Source organism: Lonchura striata, chromosome 21 (genome assembly GCF_050655825.1).
Source record: "Lonchura striata isolate lonStrDom1 chromosome 21, ASM5065582v1, whole genome shotgun sequence".
Lineage (NCBI taxonomy): Eukaryota > Metazoa > Chordata > Aves > Passeriformes > Estrildidae > Lonchura > Lonchura striata.
In genome coordinates, this window is record NC_140723.1 from 3,047,037 (window position 1) to 3,058,924 (window position 11,888).

The 11,888-nt window shown below is 48.1% G+C and overlaps 1 protein-coding gene across 1 annotated transcript; it reads right to left on the minus strand.

Moving 5' to 3' along the window:
• Positions 1 to 316: 316 nt before the first annotated feature.
• On the minus strand, positions 317 to 11,282 carry HES5 (hes family bHLH transcription factor 5). Its single transcript, XM_085558803.1, has 5 exons — positions 11,164 to 11,282; positions 10,693 to 10,876; positions 1,633 to 10,505; positions 1,399 to 1,525; positions 317 to 1,285 (listed from the first exon to the last, which is right to left on the minus strand). Exons 1-3 carry the CDS (start codon positions 11,227 to 11,229, stop codon positions 10,240 to 10,242), a joined length of 516 nt encoding a protein of 171 aa, XP_085414929.1. The 5' UTR covers positions 11,230 to 11,282; the 3' UTR covers positions 317 to 1,285; positions 1,399 to 1,525; positions 1,633 to 10,239.
• Between the last annotated feature and the right edge of the window lie 606 nt (positions 11,283 to 11,888).

Sequence of the window (11,888 nt, forward strand, 5' to 3'; positions counted from 1 at the left end):
TGGAATTAAGGTGATATTCAAGGTCCCTCCCAACCAAACCATTCCATGATTTTTTTTCAGCCTTGCAGTGACCTTCCTTGGCTCTGAATTCCCAGAGAATTGGCGACTCGGGCGTGCTGTTATTTCTGCCTCACATTGAGAGAGCTGGAGTTTGATATTCCTGAGCTATGGAAAACAGCATTGCAGAGGTCCCGATGGACACAGAACTGGGGGAATTCGGTGTCAAATCTGAATAGCTCTGCTTTCACTGGAATCTATCTCGTGTCAGTTGACCACAAGGAAACCAGCTGTAAAAACTACTTAAGAAAAGAATCAATTTGGATTGATTAAACAGATTTTTATTTATTTTTGACCTTTAGAAGTTTCTGCATCTTCTGATATTCAAGATAACTGTCATACATTGGTGCAGCTTGCACAGAACACATCATAACATCCTCCAAGGACAGTAACAAATTCCCATTTTCCCCTGGCAAAAGGGTACCAAAAATAAATATAATCTATACATCTGCCTTTCATGAAAGACTTTGCTAAACATCTCTTTTATAATGGACAGCACAGCTGTAACTTTCAGTCCTATAAGGACACAAAAACGAGCTCCTGCCTTTACAAAAGGCACACACGCATCCTGAACCTCACAAACAGCCCTGGCTCGTGAGCAAGACATCCCGAGGAATTTCCTCTACATTGTTTGGGATAGGGTTTAACCATTCTCAGAGCGTGCTCAGCACAGACTAGAAATATTATAGAACCCCTCGTGGCAACCGTGGGAAGGCCGGATTCCCAAATGTGTCCAGGGAGACACATTCCAGGTGCGGGTGCGCTGGGACCCCGAGGAGCCCCAGAGGACAAGGTTTTTGGGAATTCTGAGCGTCCCAGGGGTTACAGCTTTCCCTGCAGAGCTACAGGGACAACCTCGCAGAGGTTGAGAACAGTCCTGCGAGAAGGGGAGCTCCCATCCAGCAGAGCAGTGACCTGCAAAGGGGAAACATTCTTCCCTACTCATGAGAGGAGCGGAGGCGACTTGTACAGCAAGTCATGGTCTCCTCTAGAATACGGGAAACGCCCAGAAATCACGGGATCGTCGAGTGCCGGTGCCTGCCGAGGCTTTGGCGTCGCTGCTGCTTTGCAGGGAGGCTGAGGCTGAAGGAGCCGAGTCCCCGGGTGCCGCCCGTGACCGCCGGGAGCGGCAGCTCAGCTCCCCGCGGAACGGAGGGACGGGAATTGCGGAGCCGCTGCGGGGCACTGCCAGTGCCAGCCGGGATCATCCTGCCAGGGGCTGCGAGGGCTGAAAGGGCAGCACAGGAGAGAAGTGTTACACGGGGAAGCGCCGGCTGCAGTTTCCTTTTCCCAAAGGAAAAGGCAGGGAGAGGGACGGGGGATGTGATGGGCAGCGCTCACCTCGCCCGTACCCCGGGTCGCTCACAGCCATCCCCCCAGGATTTCGCCTTTCGCCAGCTCGGAGTTGGGCTGGTGCCTCTGAAATCCCTTCTGCAGACAGTTCCAGCTGCTGTAAATCCCATCCGAGCTGGAACACAGAAGGGGAGGTGAGGAAAGGCGAGCAGCGAGGCTTCCCGTCCTCCCCAGCTCCCACCGCCCCGGGGGCGCGGCCCTTCCCGGCTCTCGGGTACTCACCCTGCGCTCCCTCCGGGCCGTGCCTGTCCCGGGAGCGAGCAGCGTTATCCCAAGGGCTGCTCAGCTCCGAGTGGGCGAGGCAGCCGGGATCTGCCCTATTTATACACAGCGGCCGCATTACAAAAGTCTGGGTCCGGAGCGACTCGGAGTTTCCCACAGTCGCCAGCCAATCCATGCGTGCCCGGGACAATGGGAAAGCATCCATTACAGCATGGCAAATTGCCTGTGAATTGCCTGGGGATAATACCCCGCTCCCAAAGGAGCAGGTGGGCTGGGGAGCGGGGCACACAATGGGTTTGGCATCGCGGCGCTGGGCAGGGAACGTGGGAAAGCGTTGGCCGGCATTATCATCCAGCTTCTGCCTGATGCTGGGGACGTCAGCATCTCCATGTGCTGCCTTTTCCCAGGCTGGGTTGGAATTAAGCACAGAAGACTGATCCCAGGAAGAGATAATGCCCCAAAGAGAGGTTGAAAAAGGAAAGATGCAGAATTAGAGGGACTAAACCCTTTCATTGACATTAAACCGTGCTTAGATGAATACAGTACCAGATAATTTTCAAGCAACGAGGGACTAAAATCGAGGGAAGAGCCCTTCAAACAGTTAGCTTGAAATATTTTCCTCTGTATTGTTTAAAGTCCCCCTGTAAATTATACCCAGAGCTCTTCCTTGCTTTTGTTTGGGTAATCTGGGTTTTCCTACAGCAGCTCATGACATGTCATGATTGTGATGTCTTTCCCAAACATGTCCTGTTTAATTTCATGCCACTTTGTAAATGCCTCGCTGATCCTGAGTCTCCACTTAAATATATTTCCTGTTTACAGACAACTGAGAGGGAATGAAAAGTCAATTCTTGACTATTATTTTGCTATATTATCCATTTTCAGGATGTACCACAGGTGTGAGGCCCTCCTGTGACTCTGCTCAGTCTTGGGATTTCTCACCTCTGTAATGAAGGAGAAAGGACCAGGCAGGATCCTGGATTGGAACTGCCTTGTAGCAATTTTTTTTTTTTTTTCCAGGCTGTTTTAAGCTGCCAGCTCAGGTCTGCTGCCCCCTTCCAGCACAACCCAGTACAAACCCAGTCCTGTTCAGGATCTGTCAGTCAGGCATGGGAGGCCTCATGCACTTTTTGAACACCTGTTCCTTGCAACTACAACACCGATGAAAATCCTGCTTATTTCTTGTGTCTGCTTTTCAAAATCAGACAGGAAACCTCTGATTTCCCTGGCTGTGGAAACCCAGGGCACCAGGAATATTTCTCTGCTCTGGGGTGCCCTGACCCCCAGGAGAGCACTGATTTTGACCCTCATTCATGGAGAAAACTTCCAAAGCCTCAAGGTAAACCAGAAACCACAAAAGTGTGAAATAGATTGGAGAGATTGTAGAGAGTAGTGGAGTATGTCACATGGGTGAGAAATTTAGCTTTTAGGATTTTTAGGGTGTTATAGATGGATACAAGATGGAGGATACAGGGTGTTGTCTTGAGTTCCTTTCTTCTTTCTTTTTCTTCCTCTTTCTTCTTGGGTTTGGGTGGTGTCTTGTAATTGGGCAGAAAAATCCGCATTGTGGGTTTTCAGGGGTCAGTTATTGGGTTAGAAAGGGAAATAATTTAGGTGTCATTTCTTAATTGGGTAGCTTAGTTTTGATTAGGCTTAAAAGGCCTTGTAACATGAGGTTGTTGCCATTTTTGTGCTGTTTTTCCTGCACACAGAGTCTGGTACAGACAGCATGCTGAAGTTTTGATAAATTAACAATAAACAGAAGCTGAAGACCCAAAAGGTCCAATTTGTGTCTGCTTGTCCTGGCACAGAGCTGCCCCAGGAGGGTCTCTGGTTCTGACACAGAACTGCCCCAGGAGGGTCTCTGGTTCTGCCCCAGGAGGGTCTCCCCTGCCAGGGCAGCCCCCAGGGAGGTGCCCACCTTGGGGCTCACAAACTCACACCTGGCAGTCAGCCCGTTCCACCTGCCCTCAGCATCCCTCCCCTGGCCAAACCTTGTCCGTGGATATAAAAAGTGTCCTGTCACACAGGGGGCTGGTGAATAAAAGGATGTCATTCTGCAGAAGATGATCCTGTTATTAACCTGAAGATTTTAAAGCCTTTTTCACTGCCTGGATCCTCGTGGATTTCCATAAGCCAGGTGTATTCCCTTCCCATCCCAAAGACACTTTATGTTTAGGTGGATTACTTAGGGTACAACAATTTTAAGTCTTGATGGATGTCAAAAACTGTAACTGAACACCATTCAAAATCAGCTCACTGAATTATTTTGTCAGTTTGTAATCTGCAGTATTCCTTGGAGCTGGGGCTATCCCTGGCTGCATATGTGGGAAATGGATTTGTAGAGAATTCTTAAAATTTGATAGAAGGTTTATATAGTGTGTATTTGCATGTGAATTTTGAGATAGGAAATATTGACTTAGAAATATTATAGAATAGGATAGACATTGTTGAGAGAGAAATTGAATTATAAATAAGTTTTAAAGGATGGTTTTGTAAATAAGATTAGATATTTTAGAGAAATAGAATTATGAATGATGCATTGTAGTAGGACTTATGAGGGGTAATTTTAGATTATTAGTTTTAAGGTATTTATAGTATGGTGTGGTTAACACTGATAGGCTAAGAAATGCTTATAGTGTATTGTAATTAAAAATAAAAAATAGTTAACTTCTAATTAGAACTAATAAAAAATAATTAACTTATAATTAGAACTACATAAATTATTATTATTATTTTATAAATTATATTATAATAACATAAATTACAACATCTGTAGTATCTCACCCTTCTCACAAGACTAAAAATAGAATAAAAAATTTTTCAAACACCTCTCAGTTACCCCACCTCTAAGTAAAAAAAAAAAAAAAAAAAAAAAAAAAGATCAATCCATCATGCGTGTGCTTGTGCTGTCACTGCAGAGGGAAGCGAAGCATGGGATTTTGTGCATCCCTCCCGGGATGGCGTGGGAGGAAGGGACAGCAGGTCCTGCCGCGCACCGCGGGGGAAGGAAGGAGGATGCTGGCGGCGGGGAGAGCGGAGGGAAGCTCTGACCCAATTTTCAGCCCTGGAAATATGAAATGAGCGGTGTGAAATAATGCCACGCCGTCCGCAGCACAAAGGCCCGGCCTCCGAGGGGCCAAAGCAGCTCGCAGCGATTAAAGGCTGATCCCTTCCCTGAAGGATGTGCAGATGGCGTGGGCTCTCCCCGGGAGCCTCCCGGGCACGCTTCGTGTCTGTGGCAATGGGAAATCCCGGGAGCTGCGGGCTCGCTGCATCCCATGGGAATGGTGAACCAGGCACCCAGCCCAGCGCACGCCGCCGCGCTCTGCTCCCAGACTGCTGGAACTCAAAATGTCCCTCAGATATTTGTAGGGGTTCCAGGCCTTGGTCAGGAGCATTTTAGACCCCAGCAGGCAGCTGCAAACAGCTGTGATTTTGAGTTTGAGCCATGGAATGACTTACCAACTTTGGAGGTGGAACAAGCAGTCGCAAAGGGTTAGATGGGATAGCAAAAGTAGTTACAAAACAGAGGGGAAATTTTTTTAGTATTGTACAGGGGGGTTTTAGCACCTGTACAGGGGAGTTTTCACTTTGTACATGGGGGTCAGAAGTTCTAAGATGGAGGAAAGTGGACTGATCCTGTTCTTCCTCCTTCTTCTTCCTTGCCTCCATGTTCTTGGTGATGTTGGCACTCACAGATTGGTTTAGAGTAGAAAAGCACTTTGTAATACAGGTAGTAGGTATTGGGGGAAAACTGTAAACATGTAATACGTAATGTACCATATAAAAGATAGAAAAGCACCATTTAATATAGGTAATAGGCATTGGGGAAAAACTGTAACCATGTAACACGTAATGTACCATATAAAAGATAGAAAAGCACCATTTAATATAGGTAATAGGTATTGAGGAAAAACTGTAAACATGTAACATGTAATGTACCATATAAAAGAGAGCAGCAGCCCTGGGAGGGGGGAGAGAAGAAGAAGACACAGTCAGAGAGGATGTCAGGGTGTGTGTGTGCCTCTGCCTGAGCTGCTGAGCAATCCACAGCAGCCCGAGAAGAAAATCTTTTAGATAACTCACAATAAACTGCCTTGAGACTGAACAACAGAGACTGCTGAACCTTTCTTTGGAAGGAGGGTTGGAGGAGAGACTTTTCCACCACACAAGACCCCAGACCAAGCCCGGGGTTCTCACACCAAACCTCCCCATCCCCTCGCACAGCGATCACAAATCTTCCACTCCCCCTGCCTCTGTGTGCTGCTGCGGGGTGAGAGAAACAAATATTCTCCCTGGTTGGTTTGGTTATTAAGACCTGAAAACTTAATGGCAACAGCATTTCCCAAGTGGTGGTTGTGAATAATAAATTGTCTAGACTTGGGCTGTCCCTACAGTGTATTGCTTATGGAGTGCAGAGTGCACTTCCTGCAAGGATTTCAGTACAGAAAAATCATCCTCTGCTGTAAGAAGTCCATTTAGTCTTTGCTAAAAGTCTGTAATTATTTTGCTCACTTTGGTATTTTTTAAAAATCCCACTGTTGGTGCAGCAGTCTGTCCCCCTGACATGTGTTTGTGATCCAAATCCTCATCCCTGTGCTCCATGTCCTTGGGAGGAGTTTGTGCCTTGGACTGTTGCTGCAGAGCCAGAAAGTTGGGCTGTCTGAGGCTCAGAGACATGATTTCCCCTGGTTTGGGAATGAAGGATTAAAAGAGACAAATCCCCAAAACTGCCAAACATGGAGTTGACTGAACACCAGGACACAATAATTCCCTTTTTCGGAGTGGGGTGTGAGATCTGGAGATGCTGTGGACAGAGGCTGCTCCTCTGTAAATCCCACCAAACCCTGAGTTGCATCATGAAGATGCTGTTTCCAAAATCACAACCTGCCAGGGGCTGTCCCAGCCCAGCAATGCCAGGCAGGAGCCCTGGCTTTTCCCATGTTCTTCATCTCCAACTGGAGCTGCTCCCCTCTGACCCTGAGCTGTGCTGGGAACCCGTGGGATTGCTGTGAGCTGAGGAACACCCCCAGGGGATCCAGGAAAGGATCCAGCCACCCCAAGATTGTCATTCTAGGTTGGCATCCATGACAATCCATAAATCAGAGCAGCTGGAGCACCTCCACCCTGGGGAATTGCTGCTGGGCCTTTCTGCTCCTGGTTTACGGGTGATGGTTTCAGCCCACGTGTAATTTACTCCACACACAGTTTGCACAGAAGCTGCTACTGCTTGTGATACCAATAGTCAGCCTCCTAAGCCACCTGATCCATGATTTTCCACGGAGGAAAACCCAGTGTGCTGCAACGGAGCAACAGGTCTGGAGGAGGGTGGACTACCAGCAAAGAGTGTGGAAACACAGAATTTCTGTGTCATGCAGATTTAAAAAGCAGCGCCCTGTACCTCTGTGGCTGTGCTTCCAGCACACATCTCCATGGCTCGCACCAATTTTAGAGCATTTTTATTTTAGGCCATTTCCTACGTTCATGCCAGCCTGTCTCCCAGATGCCATTGACGGCGTTTTTAAAGAAATAATTACGATTTTTAATGTTTTTTTTTCTTCTTCCCTGTGCCTTCCTGAAATGGTTTAAAATCTTTCTGACAAGCCCTCTTGAGACACCTATTTAGTGTCAAAGAGCATAACGTTCCCAAGTTTTAAAAGGGCCTTCGCATAATACTGATCGATCAATGCGCTCCTTGGGAAAATAGCTCTCCAGATGGTCCATCGGGACAGGAATTGCTGGTCCTCACAATGCGGAGCCAAAAAGCGTCACTAATGTGGGCTGTTGTGAGGCACGCTTCCTTTGTGGGCCTCTGAATGCCCTAAATAGGGAAGAAAGTGTGGGAAACTCCGAGAAACTCAGGCCCACACTCTGAGGTTAATAGGGGCTTTGTCAGCAGAGTATTCCTGAGCTGTGGGATCAGCATAATAAACAACATCTTCCCTAAGGGTGGGAATGTGTTGGGAGCAGGGGAGAGTCACCCCAGGGGCCGGAGGAGCCCTAAGAAGCTTTGTGTTCAATTATGAGAAGTGATAATAATTAATAAATTGTAAACATAACCTTTGCTGCGCGGGGGCCGGGCAGGCCGGAGGTCTGGCTTTTAGCTCTGGGGTAATTGGTAAATTAAAGCCCAGAGGGGCAAGTCGGAGCTTGATGGAAAGCAGAAGGGGAGCACTTGCACCATGGTGGGTCTGACTCCTTGGAGCACAAAAAGCAGCTTTTCCCGTGGGGTTTGGTGCCTTCCCACTGCCCAGGGAGGAGGCATTCACTGTTTCTCTCCCTTACACTCTTTTTTTGACACAACCTGCAGAGGTGCTGCCAGCTGTGAGCCTCGAACGTGCTTTCCTTGGGTGGAATCCCACCCCCAGAAGAGCAGCAGCCTGTTGGTGCCACGTGTGGCCGTGTTCCCAGCAGTGCACATCAGGCTGGGCTGGGCTTTGGGGCACATGGCACTCCAGCTGAGCCTCAGCTCCCCCAAACTGCCCTAATTAGGCTTGATTTAAAATCCCCCAGGCATGGACAACAGCTGGAGTTGTGCTGGGATTCAGAAGCCTGTGCTAATTGGCAAGGACAAGTTGAGCACAGCGAGGTTGAAGTGACTTCTTCAAGCTCACTAAGCAACCATAAAACCCAAAAATATCTCTTGTGAATTATTTAGTAGTTCATTAGGAAGAATAAATCTGGAGCCCTGGTAGACACCTGTACCAAACCCCTCTTTGCACTGCACTGGCAGAGAGGAGCACTCAACCAGCCTGTGCACAAATAAAACAAAAATGATCCACAGCCCAAAATAAGGCAGAGCAGCAGATCCCTGTTTGGCTTTTGGGGCCTTTCTGTGTGGTTAATAGAGGATTTCACCACAAACCCAGCGAGGTCTGGGCAGGTTCAGTGTTGGGAGCAGTTTGATCTGTCAGCTGAGCAGATCTCAGGTTGCTCCGTGCTTTTGACAAGATCAGGTATTCAGTGTTTTCTTTTGTTTGGGAGCAAACCCTGTGTGCTTGAAATGCAGATTTTCAAGGGCACCTCTCCCAGGGAGTCTGAGGAAAGTTGGATTGTTGAAGAAAAAAGTTTCATGCTCCTCCTGTATCTCTGGAAGAAGGAGAGTGTCCCCTGTCATAAGCCCAAACCAAAGTTAATTACTGTGGTTAGAGAATAGTTTTGGGAAATAATTATTTGTGCAGATTTATTTTGAAGAGAAGGTGAAATAAAAGGAAATTATTTAGGAGAGGAAATGCTTTCTCAGTCTCTCCTAGCTATACTTTTAGCTAAATGTGGGCTAATTTCACTTCAGTAAAGGGAGCCTAACAGAATTTGTATCATAAAATTAAGACACCAAATATTAATTCGCCCCACTGCAGATAGCTTCAAAGATCCCCAAGCTGAGGCAGGTGCCAAAGTCTTTGGAAGTTATTGGGAAATTTGCACTATACTCTCTTCCAAACAGGCAGGAAGCACAAGGCTGATCTCAGCTTGGTGGAAAAATTAGTGGGGGAAATGAAGTGGCTGTGGAATGAGTGATTTGTTGGAGGCTGAACAGGTCACTGTTAAATCTGAAAGGTTGACACCTCTCAGCACCTCACTTCAATTTGCACTTCCATTTTGATTGTTGATAATTTTTCCAGAGGTTGCTTCCTTACGGGGTCTGAAATCCAGCTCTGCCAAAGGGATTTGACAGATATAATTCATGTGTTGGAGTGAAGGGCTCAGAACTGACACCTCCTGATGGCTTCCCCACCACAGGAGAGTCTGCAGGCACCCAGTCCAGCAGTGCCAGCTCTTTTAATCATTCCAAAGCAAAGCATTAATGACTAAAACCATTTTTATTGTACTGTACAGTGAAGACATGCAAGTTGAACATCACACAGGATGAATACATCACAACTTTATAAAAGCTTTTTAAGCTCCTTAGCATGCTCAGTGGATGATTATAAAGTAGTTATTGCCTCCCTTCCTCCCCCTTTTCCTTAAGGTATAGCAGAGGTATTTCCTTTACAAAAGGCACCAATTATCCCTCAAATGAGAGCAGCACAAAGTGACATGAAGAGAATTGTCCCTAGAGCTCTCTGTGATCATCACAACTTTCAGTAAGAAGGATGCTAAAAATAGCAGAGGAGCTTCAGAAGAATCAGCATTTCTTAATAACATCTTTCACTCAAAAGGGAAAGGCTCAATGCTCTCTTTATGATACAAAATACATTCTCCAAAGGGCTCCTTCTTGAGGAAGGTCAGTACATTATCTAGAGACAATGGAGCACTTGAACCTGTGACCCAGGCAGTCAGCAGAAAGATTTCAACTGACAGCCACAGGCTCAGGAGCCTGTGATGGAAACCAAAGGTCATTTGCTCTCTAAATCACCACAGAACTTGGTCCTGTCTTTGGCCAGGAGCCACCAATAAAAGCAACAAATTTGCTGCAAGATATACCCAGAGTCCTTCACTATGAAGGGAAACCACCCAGTGACCCTCATTTCTGGTGACAGAAAAACAATAACGGCCCCCTCCTCCCACCTTTGGAAAACAATGTTTCCTACTTCAAAGAGGAACTAAAAAACCACAGGTCCCTCTAGTTTTTGTAGCAAAACGTGGGAATCAAGTTCAGCAGGTCTACCAGGGTCTCCAGATGGTCGAAGCAGCAGCCACGCTCTTCTGGGCAGGCTGTTTTCTGGGAAACACGCAGGGAGACAGGGGGGAGCCACGCAGAGCTGGAGGGTACGAGGCATCTGCACCCAGCTGAGCCTTGCAGAAGTGCTTGATCAGCTGGACCTGGGTCTCCTTCTTGGGCTCGTGGTAGGACAGAAAGTGCATCGCTTCCTTGAGGCACCGCAGGTACCCGCTGTTAAAGTCCTGCTCTGGGTTTTTGTGGATGAATGCTGAAAGAGAAAGAAAAGCAAATGCAGTGGGTTAAAATCGTGATCAAAACATGGGGCAGTGGTGATTTGTGCAGTGACTCTCATGTGCCTGGGGCCGGGGTGCTCCAGCCCTTGCTCGCCTTGGGGTGTCTGGGAGGGCACAGCCCAGGGAGCAGGTCCAGGTGTGCAATACCTGCTCTGCACTCACTTTTTTGGTCCTGTAGCTGGCTCTGCTGCTTCAGGTAGCTGACAGCCACTTCCAGGATGTCAGCTTTCTCCAGCTTGGAGTTGGGCTGGTGCCTCTGGAACTCCTTCTCCAGGAGCAGTTTCAGCTGCTCGATGCTGCTGTTAATCCGGTCCCGGCGCATTTTCTCCACCACCGGCTTCCTCAGCTGTGAGAGAGGGAGCAGATCGTCAGGGATTTGGTGAGACCTGACCCAATTTCCCCTCTGATGCCCTGATACACCCATCTTCAAAGACGCTTTTTTTTGGCAGTAGAGCTGTGTTATGGTGCCTACCCAGTCCCCACTCATTTTAATTTTTAAAAATCTATATAATCCCCCTTATCTCTCTTTAATATATTTGCTCTCTCCCAGACCACTTCCCCCTCTTCTCCCATGTTATATTTATTTACTAGGGGCAGGCCAATCTTTCCAATCCCCTCCAGGGCTCTACTTACTTTATTCTTTTCCTTTGGCAGCAGCTTCTCCTCCATGTGGATCATGAGAGCATTGCTGGGAGCCATTCCAAGCGCTCAGCCCTGGGCACAGACCCCAGGCAGCTGCTGTGAGGAGATGCTCTGGCAGCTCCCAAGTGCCTCTATTTATACCCGGGGAGCCGGGGCAGATACGTGAGTGTCGGGATCGCCGGTGTTTCCCACAGCCCCGCAGCCAATCCAGGCCCGCAGCGGGACAATAGAGGAAGCATCCATTAGTGCATGGTACATTGATTGCCAATGCCCCGGGGAGAATAACCTTCTGCCCACGCTGCTGGTGGAGTGTGCGGCGTGGGGAGCTGGGAAAGCACCGACCCTCCAGCTGGCTGGGCTGGGCTCAATGGCATTCCTGAGCCTCGCATGTGCCAGGCACTGTGGTGGCGTGGAGGAGGCACGCTTCTGGGAGAAGGTGGGAAAGGGAGGGAAGCCCTGCTAGAGTTCAAATCAACAGCCCCAGGGACATCTCTGCCCATCCCAGAGCCTGGAGGAACTCTGTGTGTGTGTGTGTGTGTGTGTGTGTGTGTGTGTGCGTGTGGGTCCATCCTGTCATTGCACTTTAATGGGTGACCCCAAGTGTGACCACAGGTTTCTTTGTAGGGCATTTATAAATGCTTGGTGGATCAACAGTGAGAGTAACTAGAGGATTGTAACCCCATTTTCTCTCTTCCCCATAACACACCAGGGTCTGT

What these genes read in the sequence shown, in the direction of transcription:
- HES5 (XM_085558803.1), bottom strand. Translation starts at nt 11,229, where the DNA reads ATGGCTCCCAGCAATGCTCTCATGATCCACATGGAGGAGAAGCTGCTG. An exon ending in TGCCAAAGGAAAAGAATAAA is followed by an intron (nt 10,877 to 11,163) that starts GTAAGTAGAGCC and finishes CCTCTCTCACAG; the next exon opens with CTGAGGAAGCCGGTGGTGGA. An exon ending in CCAGCTACAGGACCAAAAAA is followed by an intron (nt 10,506 to 10,692) that starts GTGAGTGCAGAG and finishes TTTCTCTTTCAG; the next exon opens with CATTCATCCACAAAAACCCA.